The sequence below is a fragment of the Panthera pardus genome, unplaced genomic scaffold (assembly GCF_024362965.1).
Source record: "Panthera pardus isolate Hobbes unplaced genomic scaffold, ASM2436296v1 HiC_scaffold_3, whole genome shotgun sequence".
NCBI lineage: Eukaryota > Metazoa > Chordata > Mammalia > Carnivora > Felidae > Panthera > Panthera pardus.
Window position 1 is genome coordinate 24,805,695 of NW_026526876.1, and position 20,740 is coordinate 24,826,434.

Sequence of the window (20,740 nt, forward strand, 5' to 3'; positions counted from 1 at the left end):
GCAGAAATGCAGGAGAGCATCGGCCAATGAAGGAAGAAGAGAAGGTGTAACGGTCACGTCAGAGGGAGAGGTAGAGGAAGAGGGGAGGAAGGAAGGGGCTGTAGGAGTGGATGAGGCAGGTGGGGTGATGGGGAAGATAGACAGCATCAGGTGCGTACCACAGTTTAGGTCACCACCGAGGCCATTGCCACCTAACGCATGAGGAACATTCAGGTAGCACAGATCCAGCCAGGGAAGCAGACATAGCTGGGAAATCCTTCCGCCTCCTCCTCCTGGCCCTGCTGTGGGGGCCTGATGGGTTAAGGGGGGCACTCATCTGGAGTTCGGGGTGACTTGTTTACCAATATCAACCGCAGACCCGAAGACTCTAGAACCACCTTCCGGAGAGGCTTCCCTCCTACTCTGGGGGCTCTAGTTTGTAGGGTGGTTTTCCGGAGCCTCCGCCGGTCAATGGTGCCTGTTGAAAACAGGAAGCCTTGTTCTGAATGGTCTAGATCAGAAAGCCGTATTAAAATCACCTTGGGAGGCTTGACAACCGAAAGGTAAAGAAAGCCCAATGTCCAGCCCTTACCCCCCCGCAGCCTCTTAATTGGCCGGGGCTACCCTCGTATACTCACCGGTGGTTTTGAAAAGCTCCCACTTGTTTTCATGAACAGCCGGGATTCGTGATACTGGTCTAGAGCAGTGTGGCTCCCAGCGTTGGTCCCGAGACCCGCGGCTGCAACACGAGCGGGGAGCTGGTTAGAAATGCAAACTCTTGGGGTCGTGGACTTGGAAGCGTTTGTTTCCAAGGGGCTGTGCCGGGTTCTGGAGAATTTCATAAGGAATGGGAAGAAAAGCCGACTCTTTTCCTGATTTTCTGGAATGTTAGGCCTCAGCCAGCTGCACTCAGATGTCCCACCTGGGAGCTGGGAGACCCTTCCAAACACGGAGGGGGCGTGGGACTTGCATGTTGGAGGATGCTTTGGGAGAGGGCTCATCGGTGACCACAGGGTCTACCTGGGGCTCGGGGCCTGAGGGCAGGTAAAGGAGGAACCACAGACTCCCTCCCACCAGATGCCGGTGGTGAAGGGGCGTGGGGAGGGGTGGCAGTGACCATAGCTCGCGTCACCAGTGCTGCTCTGGAAATCCTTCCTCTCTGGTCCGGTGTGGCAGCCTGACCGGCCCTCTGCTGGCCAGTCTCCACAAGCCTTGGAGGGCGCATCCGTGTTCCTGTGCCGGACTGTAAGGCTGTTGAATGTGGGCGTCCTTCTCGCCTCTGGGCCACCCGCTCTCCATAAGAGCCCCAGGGGACTTGTCCGAGGCTGCATTTTCCTAGCGAGGGATCACTTGTATTGTACGTTCGTGCAGGGATTGAGGGGGGAGGATCGGGTTGAGCCCTGGGCGGAGGGACTCGTGAACTTAGGCGGGGCTAAAGCCCCTCTCCCCCAGCCGGGCCACCCCCTGGCACGGCCCCTGTCTTGCATTGTGTCTGGTGCGTTTACAGATCATCATCTTTGCAGGGTGGAAATCCCAACCAAGATGCGGGTGGAGCGATGGGCTTTCAACTTCAGTGAACTGATCCGAGACCCCAAGGGCCGACAGAGCTTCCAGTACTTTCTCAAGAAAGAATTCAGTGGTGGGTCTTTTGATTTCTTTCACACATTCTTTGTTTTACAATTTTTTACTTTCAGCAACACACCTGTTATGACTGTCTGGCAAAGGTTTCGAGGGCTTTCTCGGTAGGTGTTTTCACAGCTCTGCGCCCGCGCGCTCTTCAACAGGCTCTTCTTGGACGTGTCCTTTCCATCCCTTCCAAGGGGCTCCATGGTGGGGGGTAGGGATGAGGGGTGTTGAATCTACTAATGAAATCTGTCCGCCTTAGCGTTACTCGCGTGTGCAAGGGCCCGGTCCCCTCTGGCCGCTCTCTCACTTCCTCACCCTGATTCTACCGTCAGAGTCCAAGAGTCCCTCGCCAAGCCCTGGCCAGGAGGGAAGCGGAAAAACAAGTTTTCTCTTTTTGTCCCGCAGCCTGCTTTCCTTCAGCTCAGTGCTTCTCTGCCCAGGCTGTGCCTTCGGTTCAACTGGGGAGATTTTAAAAACACATCTGCCCGGATGCCTTCTCCAGAGGCTCCTTTTGTTTTGTTTTGTTTTGTTTTGTTTTTGGTTTGGGGTGGGTTCTCTGCAGGTCTGAAAACTCCCCAGGTGATTATTCTAATACATGGCTGAGCTCTAGAACCGTCTCAGCTCCTGCCCTCCTTCCTTCAGGGCCTTGGGAGTGTGCCGATTTTAGTGGGACGGGCAAGGCCCCGTTTTCTACTCCTGGTGTCTCAGAGACACACACTCTGGGTGTCCCTGCATGGTAGTAGGGAGGCACTGGTGACTTTTTCAAACACACTGCCCCGAGAAACACCTGGGAAAACGAAAGGCCAGATTAAAACCGGTTTCATCAGGCCAAACATTCAATTGGCTTCACCAGCTTTGGCTGAGATGTGTGCTTTTATGGGATTCGTCATCTGCTTACTGAATCCCCCCAGCCCTGCAAAGCATCCCATTTGAACCTCGCTTCTCAGCTGCTGGCTCCCAGGACCCATTTGTCCAGGGGGTTGCTCCTGAACTAATCCCAGGGGACAGGCCATTAGCCTCTTTGACCGCCTGATGCAGCGCATCACATTATAATGTGGATCCCTGACAATCCTCTCTAATCAAGCCTAATTGCCGTGATAACGGTAAAACCCAGAACAGATGATGGGAAAGGCAAGTGCCTTTAGCTGGGGCCCCTGGAGCAACCGGAGAATAAGAGGATAGGCTGCCATCTAGTGGCAAAACGACAAACCACACCCCCGGGCTGATCCCGTCCATTACTTAGTGACAGCGAGACCCCGTTGAAAAGACTTCCCTGTTAATTCTGATGGGGTACGTGGGTGGCTCAGTCAGTGAAGCATCCCTCCTGATTTCAGATCAGGTCGTGACATCACTCTCACAGCTCGTGGGTTCGACCCCCGTAGGGCTCTCTCTACCCCCCCACCCCACAAACTAAAGAAATGTTAAAAAAAAACAACACCACAAACTTCCGGTGATTCCTCATGAGATTCCCAAGGCTTCAGATATAAACAGGGAAGATGAATCATCGGTTTTCTTATCTAATTAAAATTAAAAAAAAATTGAGATAGACTTCACATACCATAAATACACAGACTGTGTAATTCACATGCCATAATCCTTTCAAAGGGTACAAAGCAGTGATTTTTAGTACATTCACAAAGTTGCACAGCCATCAACACTATAGAATCATAGAACGTTTTCACCACCTCCAAAACAAACCCCTTACTCATTAAAAGTCGAGCCCTATTCCTCTCTCCTCCTCTGCCCCCCATTATTTTCTCCTCCACCCCCGCCCCCCCTCCCCCAGTCCCAGGTGACCACTCATTTATTTTTATCTTCATGGGTCTGCCTGTTCTGGACATTTCCTATAAATGGAATTATACACTGTGTGGTTTTTTGTCTTTCACGCAGCGTAGTGTTTTCAGGGTTCATCTCTGCTATGGCGTTGGGCAGTGGTTCAGTTCTTTTCATGACCAAATAATACTCCACGGTGTGGATATACCGCATTTTGTCTATCCACTCGTCATTTGGTGGCCCTTGGGGTGGTTAAGACTTTTTGGCTATCGCGAATAATGCTGCTCTGCACCTTCATGTACACATTTTCGTGTGCTCGTTTAGTGTTTTATGGCAGTAACATATTCATGACATGAAATGTATCATTTTAACCATCTTTACAGGTACAGTTTGGTTCAGTATCTCCAACACTGCCGTTCAACCGTCTCCACCATCCGACTCCGGAACTTTTTCACCTTCCCCAACGGAAACTCTGTCCCCGTTAAACACTAACTCCCCAGTCTCCCTTCCCCCAGCTCCCAGCGACCGCCATTTTACTTTCTGTCTCTGTGAATGTGACTGTTTTAGGTACCTCGTATAAGTAGAATCATATATGTTTTTTTGTCCATTTGAACTGGCTTATTTCAAGGTGCATCCCGGTTGTAGCCCATGTTGGAATTTTATTCCTTGTGAAGGCTGAATCAGGCACCTGGGTGGCTCAGTCAGTTGAGCATCTGACTTCAGCTCAGGTCGTGATCTCAGGTTGGTGGGTCTGAGCCCCACGTGGGGCTCGCGGCTTTCAGCGCAGAGCTCGCTTCAGCTCCTCTGTTTCCCTCTCTCTCCGTCCATCTCCCATTCACACGCTCTCTCTCAAAACTCAATAAACATTAAACAAAAGAGGCTTAAGGAGGAATCATATCCCATTGTAGGTATAGACCACGTTCTGGGTATCCATTCACCTGCTGGTGGACATTTTTGTTTCGCACCTTTGGCTGTTGTGAATAACTGCTCATTTAACCTAAAGCAATCAGCTATCTTGTGCCCTGGGTGAGGTGGTCTGCGTTGCACCTGATGTGAAACCGACGGCTGTCCCTTTTTTTAAATTAAAAAAAAAAATTTTTTTTTAACATTTATTTATTTTTGAGACAGAGAGAGACAGAGCATGAACGGGGGAGGGGCAGAGAGAGAGGGAGACACAGAATCGGAAGCAGGCTCCAGGCTCTGAGCCATTAGCCCAGAGCCCGACGCGGGGCTCGAACTCACGGACCGCGAGATCGTGACCTGAGCTGAAGTCGGACGCTTAACTGACTGAGCCACCCAGGCGCCCCCCGACGGCTGTCCCTTAAAAGCATCGCTGGCCTGTTTATTCGTGCCTGTGATCTCAGTCCTCAGAACACCCTGAAGTTCATGCCGAAGAGGAGGGACCTGTATAGGGTTATGGGACAGACGTCAACTAGCTTAGGATTGTGCGGCTTTTTCCATTCCGAAGCACCTGGGAGCTTTCCAGAAAATGCTATGAAAGGAGACGAGGGGGAGTTCTTGTCTATTTCCCCACACCACGGTGTGCTGTGATTTACAAGCACGTGCGTGCACGTGCACACACACAGGCACTTGCTGTCCCCCTGGTGTGATCATCTTTATTTTCTCAGGCAAAAATGACCACCTGGGACGATGGCACCAGAGTATTCACCTTCCTTGTGGGTGCCGCGGAGACGGATTAGAGAGTTTTAAGTTGAAAGGAAGGGAAGGCTCGGGAGGAGACTGGCTTTTCCTTCTGGAGTCCGTCTGGCTCGGGCGACCCTCTGTTATGTCCCCCGCTGGCCAGGCCTTCCCTGAGAGTGAGTCTGTCAGCTTCGCTGCCTGTGTAGCCTCTCTGGAAGCACCTTTGGCTGGAGGGGCTATCAAAGGGCGGGGCTGTACACGCCAAGGAGGCAGAAGTCACGTGCAGTCACTGAACATGAGCAAAGCAAACGGGGACCTTTATGGAGAAAGCCTGTCGTGTAGCAGTAGATGTTCACAAGCCTAATCAGACGCCGACTTGCTCGAGCAATGTTTGCTACAGCTAAATTCCAGACAGGCAAGCCTGGGACAGTCCTATCTTTGTCTAGCCTCACAGGGTGCCCTGGTTTGTTCTGCAGAGGGAAGGAAGATGTTCACTGGGCTGGGGACCGAATCCACCCCAGCTGACCCATCTCCTTTCTTTCTTCTTTTCTTCGCCCGCCTTGGTTCCTGCTTGGCTTTCATCTGCGTGGACCCCTCCTCCTCGTGCAGGGGAGAATCTGGGATTCTGGGAAGCCTGTGAAGATCTGAAGTACGGAGATCAGTCCAAGGTCAAGGAGAAAGCGGAGGAGATTTACAAGTGAGGACCAGCCAGATTGTTGGGAGAGCTGCCCGGGGGGCCTCTGCTGGCCACCCCCTTGCGTTTGAGGTTGAGATCGAATGGGAGGGACCACATTCCTGGTGTGGGCCTTAGTCACTGCACCTGCCGTGCTGTGGATAGCTATCTCCTCGCTAAGGCTTGGGGCTCCCTCGGAAGAAAGTCTGGGAAGGCGCATGATGTCACCGCCCTGCACCAAGGGGGATGTGCTCAGGAGTTAAAGCAAGCTGCCCCGAGTTATAGTGCAAAGTGCTTTGTCTTTGACCAACCCCCCCCCCTTAGATGTCCCGAGAGGGGTGTGTGCGCGTGCGTGTTTGAGAGGAGAGAGACAACAGGTGGTGTAGGAAAACTTCCTCTCCCCAGTCATCTTGCAGAAGTCAGGACCACGAAGAGAGGGAGATCCCCCAAGCCTCTGGGACCGTGCACCCTGCTTGGGTGTACAAATGTGCATATATCTCTAATCTTGCACCTAATGGCTGTAGGTCCCACTTGCTCGTTCTAGCAGTGAGTCTGTTCTGCTCCAGCCCTGTCTTTCCCCTAAGCCACCCTCTGTGTTACCCAGGAAGCAGGGGTTCCAGTTCAGAGGGCCTCAGAGGGCCAGGCCTCCCTCTCATGGCCCGGTAGAGAGAGACAGAGAGAGAGAGAGAGAGAGAGCCGGTGCTGCCGGGTGCCGAGCGGTTGAGATCTGCACCCTCCCTCCCCCGGGCACTGGACGTAGGGGACACCAGTCTTGGGCTCTGAGTGCCCAGCACGTTCGGGTCGTACTCACATGCGTAGCCATGGTTGTCAAAGCCCTGCTGCCGTGCTGGGCTGGGACCAGTCCCCGGCAGCCAGCGGACTGTGGTGCCGAGCTTGGGGCGGCAGGCCAGGTGGCCCCTCCCCTCTGTGCACTCGTCCATCTCAACCTCCGGTGTCCCTCCAGCGGACTCAGAGTGGACCACTGCAACTTTGGGAAAGGCACCAATAACACTGAAGGCAAGGGCTGGAGGTCTCGGGCCTCACGCTTGGAGGCTTCTGCACTTTCTCAACGACGTGTCCACCTCCTCCCACGCAAGGACTGTGTACCGAGAGAGACAGGGGTGACGGAGGGATTGTGGTTCCAGGAAGGTCCTGTGACATCCTTCCCAGGAACAGTGGCACCTGACTGTCACACTGCCACACACACACACACACACACACACACACACACACACCCTAACTCCAAAAATCCACTGTAAGAAAACTAGCTGTCTTCACCTTTATAGCAGCTTCCTTTCTCCCCAGGGTCCCTGGGTATGTAATGTTAGTCTGAGTCCCCAAATTAAATTTTTTTTAATGTTTATTTATTTTGGAGAGAGAGAGAGAGAGAGACAGAGCGTGAGTAGGGGAGGGTCAGAGAGAGGGAGACACAGAATCTGAAGCAGGCTCCAGGCTTCAAGCTGTCAGCACAGAGCCCGAGGTGGGGCTCGAACTCATGAACTGCGAGATCATGGCCTGAGCCGAAGTTGGACACTTAACCGACTGAGCCACACAGGCGCCCCTAAATCTCCAAATTTTAAGGTACAGCTGCATAGTGTGGCAAAACATTCACGCATCTCTAACCCTGAAACAACTCAGAAGGGGGAACAGTGGAGAGCCATGTGGCTGGGTTTGGGTTCTCTCTGGGACCATTAGCAAGGATGCCCTCGTCATCCACCCTCTGGGCGCTGGGACTATAGGTTGCTTCCCGACCCAGCATTTGAGATTCATTTCTAAATGCATCTAGAGTGCCTGGCTGGCTCCGTCAGTGGAGCAGACGACTCTTGATCTCGGGGGCAGTGGGTTTGAGCCTCACGTTGGGGATAGAGATTACTTGAAAAAAATTTTTTTTTCTAAATACATCTAGGCTGGGCCAAAAGAGAGCAGGGGCCCTGGGACACCTGTTTGGAGGTTCCGGGTGGGCCCCAAATCCTGGTGAATGAGGCAGAAGGCATTACGTTGGAAATTGGATTCTTTATTCTAACGCCTGGTGTTGCCCACCAACATTTTGTTTTCTCTCTTAGGGGCGGGGGACGCTAAAGTTAAATATTCCCCTTCTGAAGACTGGCGTGACTGTTTTCTTGCGTCTAAGAAACGTCACGTGACAACCTGTTTAGGGCTTTTTCCTGTCTCCTAAAAAAAAAGGACCGCTTTCATTCCCAGTGACCTGAGTCATGTCCGTCCCTCCCTCCCAAGCGGCTGTGAACTTTCATTCACGGACTTGGGTTAGCTACTCGCTAACATTTCCCTCCCTGCTCCAGGCTATTCTTGGCCCCCGGGGCGAGGCGGTGGATAAACATAGATGGCAAAACCATGGACATCACGGTCAAGGGGCTGAGGCACCCTCACCGCTACGTGCTGGATGCCGCGCAAACCCACATCTACATGCTCATGAAGAAGGTAGGTGGGGCCGGTGCTGATGGCACGTAGGGGCCAGGGAACCCTTCCCTTCCCGGGCACCAGGGAAATACGGGAACAAAGGGAGATGCCGGGTGGCTTCCTTTGCTGGTGTTGAGATGCAGGATAGTCAACTTGCACCTGTCCGCTGGTCTGGAACCTTGCCGAGCCCCCAGTCTTGGTGGCTGGGCAGGACCACTTACAGGTGCTGTGTGTGTCCTTAGGGGCTGTCGCTCTGTGGTGGCCGTAGAGGCAGTCATGATGCCGGTGATGAAAGCGTTGCCATAACAGCTGTTCTTTACCGAGTGGCTTGGGAGGTGGGGTCATGATGCAAAGCATGGAACTTTGTACCAAGGACAACCCAGGGGACAGGACTTGCTTCTCCAGAGTCCAGCAGTTTGTCCAGGGTCTCCCGGAGGTAGAGTCGAGAGTCTGACTGTGTCTGCCTGCATCCGGAGGCTGAGCTCTTAGTCTCTTCTCGAGAATGGTGGCAGTTAAGGTGGCCCTGGCCCTAAGCAAATATCTCATTCACTGGAGGAGGGGGAGATTAGTACCCAAAAGAGACAAATGTGGTGTGATTCTGGTAAAACCCTGTGCGAATTCAGGTAGCTTTCTGGGTTATGTTTTTTTTTTTGTTTTTTAAATTTTTTTTAACGTTTTATTTATTTTTGAGACAGGGAGAGACAGAGCATGAACAGGGGAGGGGCAGAGACAGGGAGACACAGAATCGGAAACAGGCTCCAGGCTCCGAGCTGTCAGCCCAGAGCCCGACGCGGGGCTCGAACTCACGGACCGCGAGATCATGACCTGAGCCGAAGTCGGCCGCTCAACTGACTGAGCCACCCAGGTGCCCCTGGGTTATGTTTTTAAAAATGTTTATTTATTTATTTTGAGAGAGAGGGAGAAGGGCAGAGAGAGAGAGAGAGAGAGAGAGAGAGAGAGAGAGAATCCCAAGCAAGCTCTGCACTGTCAGCTCAGAGCCCAAGTCGGGTTTCGATCCCACAACCCTGGGATCATGACCTGAGCCAAAATCAAGAGTCAGATGCTTAACCGACTGAGCCACCCAGGCACCCCACATTTTGATTCTTAAAAATGTGCTTTTTTTAATGAAAAAAAGGGGGGTGCCTGGGTGGCTCCGTTGGTTGAGTGTCCGACTTTGGCTCAGGTCATGATCTCGCAGTTCATGACTTTGGGCCCCGTGTTGGGATCTGTGCGGACAGCTCAGAGCCTGGAGCCTGCTTCAGGTTCCGTGTCTCCCTCTCTCTGTGACCCTCCCCCGCTCACACTTGGTCTCTGTCTCTCAAAAATAAATAAAAATTAAAAAAAATTTTTTTTAATGTGATTTTTTTATACAGCCTTTTACAGAGATACCCAGGAAAGCCAGATAGTAGCCAGAAAAAAACAGAGCCGTGGGTAACTTAAGGACAGTGTATACGCTTAGTAGATTGTGTGTCACGAGAGGCTGTGTCCTATGACAGTAAAGTCAACATGACCCACCAATCCATAATCCCCACTCCCAACCTCTGTCCTAGCTCTTGTAACTTTCACCGCTACGGCTCAGTCTTTAGAATGGAACTGTTTTGATAAATTTAAAAAACCCTAGATCCCTACATCGTTGCTGTGGGCTTTGTCCCGTATTTGTTAGAACGAGAGTTTTGAGTTGAACCTGCACGTAACGAGCATTTGTGAAGCGAGTTCTCTGAACCTGGAAATACCCACATAAGAGGAATCTGAGTCTTGGTTTTTCTTTTTTTTTTTTTTTTAAAGTTTATTCATTTATTTTGAGAGAGAGCATGTGTGAGAGGGGCAGAGAAAGAGAGAGAGAGAGAGGGAGAGGAGAGAGAATCCCAAGCAGGCTCCGCATTGTCAGTGCGGAGCCCGATGTGGGTCTCAAACTCATGAATTGTGAGATCATGACCTGAGCTGAAATCGAGTCGGATGTTTAACTGGTGGAGCCTCCCAGGTGCCCCCTTGTTTTGTTTTGTTTTGTTTTCTCTCGCTTTTATATCTAAGTTCAGGGCAGAAAGGGATGTTCATGGGCATCAAGGTGGACTCCATGCTCATGGCTGTTCATTTTCCTTGGAGGAAGATACTGGGCGGGAGAGGTGGGATACAGGTGTCCTCTCATGCTTAGTTGGCTGAAGCCCCCCCAGGTGGATTTTAGTGGGGGGGGGTTATAGACAGTTCTCTAAACCAAAGTGTAGCAGAATCAACGGGATGCTTCTTAAGACTCCAATTGTCCCATCCTGGGCATTTCTGACTTAGTGGGACTGGGGAGGGGGCCTGAAGATGTGCATTCGTAGCAAGTTGCCAAGTGAAATTGACTCTGTGGGCCCAGGGGCCGTACTTGACCACAGTTCCTTTAGCCGCACATCTGAATGCCTTTCCCGCAAGGGTACACGTTCTCTTAACTTTGCCATCTGACTGCCCAGGGAGGGCTTGAAAACAGCAAGTGTATGTGTTTGATTTGACACCTCCCCTCTCGTAATTACTGTTTTTCTCTTGTTCCCCCTAGGATTCTTATGCTCGCTATTTAAAATCTCCAATCTATAAGGAAATGCTGGCCAAAGCTATTGAACCTCAGGAAACCACCAAGAGAAGGCAAGTGGGATGGACTGTAATTGCTGGTTTGCCTGCTGTTTTGTTTACAGAGAAGTGAGGGTCTTTTTCAGCCAAATGGTCATGAATGAGATGCTTGCTTGATGAAAATATTGGGAACTGGGAAGGATTTCGTAGGGGTATGATTGCCTCATTGGCTTCATAATGCCCTGAATTAACCCCGGCAAGATTTCCTTAGTAATTACTGCCCCTAAGTTTTGTTTCCCTTACTCTGGTTTGGAAAAGTTGTGATTATCAGACCGATAATTACCCTATGGCAAATGGAAGCATCTCATTGGTTTTTTAATTTGCTACCCTTCTTGGGGCGCCTGGGTGGCTCAGTCGGTTAAGCGTCCGATTTCGGCTTGGGTCATGATCTCACGGTTCGTGGGTTTGAGTCCCGAGTCAGGCTCTGTGCTGACGGCTCAGAGCCTGGAGCCTGCTTCGGATTCTGTGTCTCCCTTGCTCTCTGCCCCTCCCCTGCTCGTGTTCTGTCTCCCTCTCAAAAAGAAATAAACATTAAAAAATTTTAAATTTTAAATTTTTTAAAAAAAGTTGCTATACTTCTTCAACTTGAAACTGATTTGTGGGAATTAAATTAGCTACATCCTTGTATCCTTGGAATGTCCTAAGACCTTAGAGAGCACAGCAGACTATGCCTCAAGAAAAATGGTGGACTGATGCGGAAAAACGACAGTGACATTCTAAGTGTTCTTGTTGTTCTAAGTGTTCTAAGTGTTCTTGTTGACTCCAGGGACTGCCTGTCAGCAAGTCCCCCGTTAACTGGTTCCTGCTCACTTCCTCCTTGGAGATGTGGATCATCCCAACTGGCAGAACCCTTGGGCAAAGGATGCAGTGTTCTGAAGGGCAGTTTGAACCCTTTTTCTGGAGGGGTAAAAGAACACTCTATAGGGAGGGACTGAAGATTCAAAAGAGTAACCAAATGACAGCATGAACAAAGTTGTGGGACTTTGGTGGGGGTTTTCTCAGTGACGGCACGTGGTCTGTTCATCCCTCTCCCCCCCCCCCCCCCCCCCCCCCGCCCCCGCACCCCCCATGGTTAGTAAATGTTCCCCTGTTTGCAGGCTCAGCCCATGCTGGGCTCTTTTCCAGCGTCTCCAGTCAATTCAAAAGAGGGGTGGTTGGACGGGAGCCTTTATCAAAGGAGCTTAAAAAAAAAAAAAACCAACTTAGTTTCATTCTTGAGGATAATGGCCCTGTTATAAAAAGGAGAGAAAAGAGGGCTTTGTGGTGCTATTCTTCTAGGTTTGCCCGGTAAGGAAGGGAGTTCAGTGTCCCTGGGGGCTTGAAAGCTTCTCCTTTAAGTCACAAGAAAGGAGCGTAATGGCTCCAGAAGTTCTGCCAGAGAGTAGTGGGGAAGGAAAGGAAGTCTTGTATACCTCTCTCCAGATGTTTTATAAGTAGGCAGCAGACCTGAGAAATCAACTGGCATCTTTTCTGGAGCATCCAGGGGGCCCTGAGGCCCCCGGTGCAGTGCTTATCTTGCCGTGGGGAATGGTGGTCTGGTAATGGCCCTGTGAGTGAGGACACAAGGGTGATGCTTTTGTAATGAGGGAAGCCCAGCCTGTCAGTGTGTGCGGGTTGCAGGGCGTGTGAGTTCGTCCCAGGGCTCGTGAGTGTCAGCCAATGTGTGAAACTTAATTTCTCTAGAATCTGTTAAATCGAGCTCCAAACTCCCCCTGGGCTGGGCTGGTGGGCGACCCAAGTTCAACCATGACTCACTGGTAAGGGAGCCGTCTTCTTCCCTCGCGTGGACGCCAGAGTTCTCCGGGCTTTTGTAGTCCAGAGGTTTGGGGAGGTCCTAGGTTTGAAGTCTACCATTGCTGCTGAAGTGCTTGTTTTCCAGGCATGGGGGTGGTTCAGCTGCTTGCCACTGCCTGCATCTGTCAGACGCCTGGAGCTTTGTCCTGGTCCCCAAGGCCATGGGAGACAGACTTGGGTCCCAAGAACCCATGTTTGACTTCTGGAGAGGTTCTGACTCACGTGGTGCATGCACAAAGTACCACCAGCCCAGCAACCCTCTCCAGGCCTCCCCCCGCGTTCTCTGCTGGTCTAGCTTGGCCCCCTTGGAGAGCCGGGCTCTTTCCCTCCTTCCCAGAGCCTTGGCTTTTTGAAAACAAATGCTCCCTCCACCCCCCCTCCCCCCAAGGCAAGAACCATTGGTCTTCCAGTATCAAACTCTCCTTGCCCCCTTCTTTCAGAGAGAGCCCATGGGAAGTTGACACATTGATTTCTAAACATTGTAGAAGGTATGTCGTCACCACGACAGGCAGTGTTCCACGCGCCTAGCCTAGGATCCGATGGCGGCTGGTCCTCACTCTGGTCCATCCTCCAAAGGGGGAGAAAGAGCTCAGGTCGAACACGCCTCTGAGGGCGCCCCCTTGGCGCTCACGAGGAGAATGAGGGAACGAGCCCAGATTCGGGTCCTGCAGCCCCGTCTCCCACCAGGTGCCACAGTGGCACAGCTGGGCGAGCTGTGTGGCTTTCCACCAACCACGGCTTTGTCCTTCCTTCCAGCTCCGGTCTCCCATTTATGCGACGCCACCTGCGTTCCAGCCCGAGCCCCGTCATCCTGAGGCAGCTGGAAGAAGAAGCCAAGGCTCGAGAAGCAGCCAATACGGTGGACATCACCCAGGTCATGAGCAAGCTGGACCGTAGGAGCCAACTCAAAAGAGAGCTGCCTCCTAAATAGATCTAGAATCCTTGGGGGCGGGGGCGTACGTGCAGGAGAGGCATGCAAAGAAAGGCAGAGTCAGAGTCTAGAGAATTCTATGCCCCGTTGCGGGGGGCGGGGGGGCAGCGGGGTCGCCAGGTGCGTGCCATAGCCCCCTGACCTCCTTCGGGGTGGACTTCACAATGTCACCGCAACTAGAGCTCCAGTTCGTGGGGGGACAGGGGCAGCAGTGGGGGGCGGGGAGGTCACTTGACTCAGGTGCTGGGTGACTTACTTAGCGCTTACTTAGTAAGTACGAACTTGGCACTTACCCTCTTACCGAGGGGGTTCTTGGAGTGGGAAGCCCAAAGAAAACAGGCTGTTTTGTGTAGCACCGTTTGCTTTGGAAAATGAACGGGAAGACCGCCTCGTCCCCCAAGACATAGTTCTTTCAGGTACATTCGTTTCAAATAGCTTAATGGAGCTCCTCACCCTACCTCTCCGATTCAGACTCCGCTTCTAAAGCAGTCTGAGATGCCTCTGAGGCACTAGATGCAGGGTCCCCCCTAGATGCACTTCCCCTGGGCTTCTCTGTTACACCTTCTGGAAGGGTCCTGCTGAGACATTCCTGTTGAGCTTGTTCTTAGTCACGGTTGATGAGGGCTGGTGAGCTCCCTCCTTCCCTGTTGTCTCCCCACCGCCTGACACCCGCTGGGGGAATTAGTATGAAGGGCTAATTAGACTAATTAGACGAAGGACTCAGTCGGAAGCCTCCTGGGCAGTCAAGGTGAAATGGCCTTATGACGAAGGCCGTATCGTTTTGGATAAAGGAAAGGTGATGGTGACTTCATTCGTGGGAAGAGGGGTGGTAGACGGCTGGACATTTCCAAGACGAGTTAGGGTCAAAGATAATACTCTTTGGGATATTTTCTTTTATTTTTTTGTGGCGGGACAGGGGAGAGGGAGAGAGAGAATCCTAAGTAGGCTCCACATCTGGCTCAGAGCCTGATGTAGGGCTTGGTCTCAAGACTGTGAGATCGTGACCTGAGCCGAAATCAAGAACTGGGTGCTTAACCGAATGAGCCACCCAGGCGCCCCTCCTTTGGATATTTTCTCGATGTTCGTGCTTCTCTCCTCTGTAGCCGTAGGCTAGGCCAGCCCTGTGGTCAGGGAGCAGGGAGAGGACAGTTCCCACTCTGACCTTGGGAGGCCTACAAGGTAATTCTGGAAGCTAGCCTTACCTCATACACCTGCGTGAGAACGCAAAGGCGACAGAGCAAGTCCGCAAGCAAGGGACCGACGTTACGCAGCAAAGGGACTCACTCCTTCAACACGTTTACTGAGTACCTACTACGTGCCAGGCAGTGGTGAATACCACGGCCTGGCCTCTGTCTCAGGAAGTTTATAGTCTAGGACTGACCAAAAATAACGAAGCCAATGGTATCAGCAGCCGTTGCCATGTGACAAACAAGATTAGAGCGTCACACGATAATCAGTGTTTATTGCTCCTGGGTATAGGGTCGTCTGTGTGGCTCTGCTGATCTTGGTGGAGCTCACTCCCATGCCTGGGGCTTTGACCTGTGGTGGCCTAAGCTGGGACGAGCGGAACGATTCTTCTCTGCTTCTCGTGCCTCTTGTCCTCCAACAGCCTGGCCGCGGCATGATCTGTGGTGATGGCGGGTTGCAAGGGAGTAAGTGGAAACACGTCAGAGTCTTGAGGTGTAGGCTTAGACCTGGTTTTCCACCTCATTTCCTTGGCCAAATCAAGTTACCAAGCCAGCCTAGAATCAAGGGATGAGGAAATAAACTCTAGCCCTTTAGCGAGAGAAATGTTAAAGTCTTATCGCCACAGACGTGGAGACAGGGAGGGACGAATTGGAGCCGTCACTGCGACCAACAGCCCACACATATGATAAAACCTGTAGAGAGTGTTACAAAGGATGCGGATATGGTGCCCTGAGAGGGGAGAAGGGAGATGTGTGCACTAAGGAGGCCTCTTCAAGGCGGTCACGGAGAAGCAGAGGTGGAGCGAAAGCGGCCACACAAAGAATGTGGGCAGGCAGGGAGAACTTTCCAGGCCGACGGGACTGCATGCGTGAAGGCCCATTGGGGAAAGTGCCTCGGGGTGAACTGTAAGGCCAGGTGGATGGAGCCTGGTGGGCGTGGGGCATATGGTGCAACACAAGGTTAGAGAGGTGGGCGAGGCCAGGTCACTGGGGACCTTTTAGGCCATTGTAAGGAGTCTACAGCTCTTGGTTTCATGTCAGTGAATTGATTCCATTACTCTCTCCATTTTCCCTAGTCGTAGACTAGTTTAAACTCCGAAAAAACAAGCTGAGGTGTGCTTTTGGTCATCTCTCTTTTGGAGAATGTTGGAAGTTTTCCGATGCAGGGAGGGCATCCCGAGAAGGAATTTCAGGTGATGGCCGTGGTAAATGGAATGACACAGGACAGGGGCTGCGTTTGCCCAGGATCACTCTGAAACCTGGTGGGTTCTGCAGAAACGTGTCTTACCTGAGTGGATGAATGAAAGGAGGAAGGAAGGGAGGGAAAGAGCCCTGGATTTGGAGAAGGCCTCTTGGTCTCTGGTTCTGCCACCAGCCATGTGGTCTTGAACAAGTCACTTATGATCTCTGCTTCCTGATTTGTGAAGTGAGGGGTTAGGGCCAGATCCACGCTTCTTGAAACAGACTCTGTGAGTTCCAGGAGGGTACCCCGCCTGGGGCCTCAGTTTTGCTTGAAGATTTGGAATGGGAGGACACTTAGGTAATTTTAGATATTTTTTTTGCATTAAAATCATCATGAATATAGTATGAATTAGAATGCAAAACGTACATGAATTTTTTAAGATAAAAATTGAGACATCAAAGACGTTTCATGCTTGGCTGTGGCAGGTTTAGGCTTTACCCTCAGACTCCTGGGAGAGGATGTTTACCCGGCTCTCCTGCTGTTTGTCCTACTTTTCCTGGGAAAGTTTGAGAAGCACAAAACCAGAGAGATGCGCCGTCCCTCCTGGTTACCCCCTGTGAGCTGGGACCACATACCCGTCTCAATGGCGGTGAGGATGGCAGGACGTCCAACACATCAGGAGTTCCGCAGGCTACAAAGTGTATCGTGTTTGTGACTCAGCCGTCCACCTCCCACAAGTGAGATGTCTCCCACCCTCCGGCAGGCTCCCAGGGGCTCCGTATCAGGCACAGAGTAGATACACCACACGTATTAATGGAAGCCTTCTCAACGTCAGACACACGGGGACCCCGCAATCTAATGAGAGGCACAGGGATGTAAACAGGGCCGGTTATCACTCTTTAACGGATAAATGCATAAATAAGGAAGCCGGAGAAATGCATCTGAAGGAGGGTAGGAGATAAATGGCTTCGCTCCTGGATAGCAGCAGCCACGTTCCACACGTTTCTAAACACCTTTTCTGTGTAAGAACCGGTGATGGCTGCTGGGACAGGTACAGAAACGGGCAAGAGGTTCTCTGCCCTCCAGGGGCTGGCATCGATGCCTAGATGCAAATGGCTGCAACGTGAGACGGAACGGGATCGAGGCTGAGTGTGGCACACCAGAAGAGCACAGAGATGGGAGAGGATTGTCTGGCCTGGAGGCCTGGCGGGGAATCCACCAGGAGAGTCTCGTGTTTGGTAGTAAAGGAGCCCAGGTCCCTGTCCAGTTTTGAGGTTTTGTAAGAGTGTCGGCCGCTGGGCCCCAGCAGGTGACAGCTGTTCCTGGGGGCTTTGTTTCTGTGTGTCAAACATAACAGTGGCCCCCGCAGGGTCTGTCTCGATCTCAGATAGCATCAAAAATAGTATTTATTTGGACAGTATTATCGATATATTTAAATGATTGTGATAGTTTCTGTTTTCTGTGTACTTAGGCACCCTCTTGATTCCTCAATGCCATGCTTTAAACAGCTTGAGTTTCTCCACCTATGGTGGTGCATCTCTTATGCTAGAATATAAATCATGCTGTAAAGCGCCAGGATTTCCTTGGTAGAATTTCGTCTTCAAGCTTGGCTTTTAGAGAAAGGACTGCTCTTCTTGTGAGGGTTGTGGTAATACGAGGGCTAGGGACAAGAAAATACAAGAAGAGTACGTAAGGTAATGCCTGGCATATAATAAACGCTCAATAGATGCTAGCTGCTGTTACCTTGGTCACAACCATCGTCACTGTCGCCATCACCACCATTTATCACCAACACCGTCACTGTCGTCATCTGCATCATCACCACCATTCTTAGTCGCGTACGGTCTTCCTTGCACCTGTCGGTGTTCGTCCAGTACGGTGATCCATTATTCTTTACTATTCCGGGCATTCCCTCGGGTGCATTTTTAGCTTTGTTGACTTAAACCGTCTCACTTCTCTGCTCTCTGAGAGTCTTGCAGTGTGGGCCGCCCAGCTCTCCGGGGACCATCAGGATATATTTGAAGGGAGGAGGGTGGGCCATTGATGTCATGCGCTCTATGAGTCTGTCCAAGTTTTGTGGCTAAAGCAAGGGTCCGTTCAAGATGGTAAGGCTGTGCCACACACGAGATGGCGGGTAGGAGAAATGATGTGTCCACCCTTGTGGAATTGTTTCCACGGAGCCAACTTTGCTTATTTGCTTTTGGAGGCAGTGGGCGAGGGGAAAGCAAGGAGGGACCGGAGAGGGTGCTGTGCACACTGCATGCTGAACCTGAATGTGGCTTAGGAAGCAGGAGTTCAGGGGGCCACAAGGACCCCTTCAGATTCTCAGCCAGTTTCTAGACAGAAGACGAATCGCACCTCTTTGCACTTATCTGCCTTGCCTGCCATTAAAAAGCCTACGATTGTGACGTCATGTCAATGTATCCACTCCATTCCACGCTCTTTCCCCGTGTCACTCCCTTGCCTAATAAAACAGAGCTCTCAGAGCTTCACCGTGTCTCCGTGTGTCACATTTCTTTGCCACGTGCCTTGCATGCCGCTGCTTTGCTGTGTCACACCAGGGGTGGGCGTGGCGTGGGCTGGAGGGGCCAGGTCTCTGTGGGAGGGGCCGGAGTCCTGGTGGGAAGGGGGTAAAAAAGGCCTTCCCGCTTTGGGTGTCCGGGGCCGATGGGGTCAATGGCTATTTTCCCAGAAGAAAGGACCTTCTCAGGCCAGGTGAGTAGAGCAGGACAGTGGCCACTCCTCACCTGTCTTGTCATTCATCCTGGAAAAGAAAGTGATGGGGGAGAAGAGGGGGGTGGGGAGGAGGGCACAGAATTAAGGAGGGCAGTAAATGGGAGTGGCCTGTCCTGTCATAAGCTGTGCGATCTTGGTCAAGTTGTCATCTCCACGAGGCTCAGTTTCCTAATCTGTAAAGTGGGGATTATAATGACTTTATCACAGATTCTGAGGAAGTGGGATTCAAGAGAATGAACCGGAGGTAGGGTGTCCTCAGTCAGTTTATTCTCTCACCAAAGCCTATTGCCTAGTTTTGGTGTCTCAGCCCGCTCTCCAGGACCCCAGGTCCCATCTGAACCCCACAGGCAACGGGATGGCCTTATGGATCAGTAGGCAAAGCAGGGGGCTTTGGGGTTTCACGCTCCTCGGATGGGATTCTCATTCTGTGTTAGTTATCTACTGCCGTGCAATGAAACAGCGCACACACAGCTGTTTGTTAGCGCACCGATGGCCAGGTGAGGCTGGGCCAGGCCCCCTGCTCACGGTCTCACACCCAAGGTCACACCAGGCTGTCGTGTTCCTATCTGGAGGCTCTTACGAAGAACCTGCTCCCCATCTCTTTGAGGTTGTTGTGGAGACTCAGTTTGTCACTGTAGGACTCAAGGCCCCAGCGTTTTTGTTGGCCGTTAAGCTGATGGCTGCACCCAGCTCCTAGAAGCTGCCCTATCCCTTGTCCTGTGTCCCCTCTGTCCCACCTTCAAAGCCAATCCTGGAGAATTTCCCTTTTGTTGAATCCCTGTCGTGCTTCCAACCCTGTCTGACGTCTGTCCCTGGTCTGTGACTCAGATCTGAAGGGTTCGTGTGATGAGGTCAGGCTCACCCAGATAATCCTTTGTTGAGGTCACCTATGCCATATCACGTCACCTGAGCACGGAGTGGCTGTCGTGTGCCATTTCTGGTTCATACCCACACTGGAAGACGGGGGCAGGAATGTTAGTGGCCACCTTCGTGTTGTACATGTCACTGTCCCTGTTGGCTGTGAGAGCCTTGGGATGGCAATGAGCCCGTCTAGACCTCAATTTTCTGGATACTAGATAATATGCTAGATTACCTACCATATAGCAGATGCTTAAGAAGTTACAGGGCCAGACCCTTTCACCTAACCGTTGTCTCCCAAACCCTTAATGAGGGCCCAGCTTTCTCCTTTATTGCTCTTCTGGTCAGCAGACTGTGTCCTAAGTGGAGACCCCTTGCCCTATAGAAGGACGGTGTTAGAAGCATGGCGTGGGGCTCCTCAAACTGGACATAACAAAACCGTGACCTCGGGTGTTTGTTAGAAGATGCTTTCCCTGGGTTGCGTCCCCCCGAGATTCTCCTTCAGTGGGTCTGCTGGGGTTGGGATCCACACTTGCAACATCACCCTGGGTGATCCCGGGGTGCGCTGATGGGCAGGCCATCCTGAGATGGCCAGCTAGCTGCTACACGTGCAGACTCGGCCGTCCACGGGCCCGGCTTCAAAGCCCGCCCTGTCCCCGGTGGCCTGTCCTTGGGGCTCGGTTTTCGAAGCATTAGTTTCCTCGTCTGTAAAATGGGCATAGTAAGAGCTGATGGCCTTACTGAGCGGCTTTGGGAAGTGAGTGCGATGATCCACAAAACGTGCTCAGCCTCGACCCTCACGTTTCCTGAGTTCTCGCTGCGTGTTAACGCCAGGAGTTTTGATTTCGTATGTTAACCCTGGGGCCCCAGGTCTGGGCCTTGGCTCTGGTTTGTGGGCCTGTGGAGGCCTGAGCAGAGGCACAGTACCAGTGGCTCTCAGCTGCTGTTTCAGAATGGAATCGAACTTGAACTTCAGGGAGCTGGTGGGGGAGAATGGAGGCCGTCCCCCCTCTGTCCCCCACGGCAAAGACTTCTGTGGCCTCCTGGCCTTTCTTTTCCTCTAAAAGCTGTCCTTGGATGTGCCTGCCCCTTTCTCTTCCGGCTGGGACCAGCACACTCAGGGGACCTGGAAACCAGGCCATACCCCATAGAAGCCAGCAGCCTCCAGCTCAGCGCCCGGAGCTGTCCTCCCTCGGCCCCGGGGCAGTGCCCAGGCCCCCGGGGCAGGCAGGTTTCTCTAAGCTGGGCGTCGTGTGGCTGTGCCAGTTTCAAAGAGGGTTTGTTCTTCACTGAAGTCCTTTCCAGTTCTCTCTCGGAGGCAGTGATGGCCCAGCTGT

At 52.1% G+C, this 20,740-nt stretch overlaps 1 protein-coding gene across 3 annotated transcripts in view; it reads left to right on the forward strand.

Annotated features, from left to right (window-relative positions):
• The window catches only part of RGS9 (regulator of G protein signaling 9), a 71,997-nt gene that overhangs the window by 45,642 nt on the left and 5,615 nt on the right, over window positions 1-20,740 (forward strand). For 2 of the 3 annotated variants that reach the window (XM_019466449.2, XM_019466450.2), the window contains exons 13-17: window positions 1,503-1,618; window positions 5,629-5,716; window positions 7,993-8,131; window positions 10,644-10,729; window positions 13,265-13,382. In XM_019466449.2, the coding sequence (XP_019321994.2) occupies window positions 1,503-1,618; window positions 5,629-5,716; window positions 7,993-8,131; window positions 10,644-10,729; window positions 13,265-13,382 (547 nt within the window). Of the gene's footprint in view, window positions 1-1,502; window positions 1,619-5,628; window positions 5,717-7,992; window positions 8,132-10,643; window positions 10,730-13,264; window positions 13,642-20,740 lie in introns of those variants that run through there. The other variant, XM_053892436.1, reaches the window with a different exon arrangement.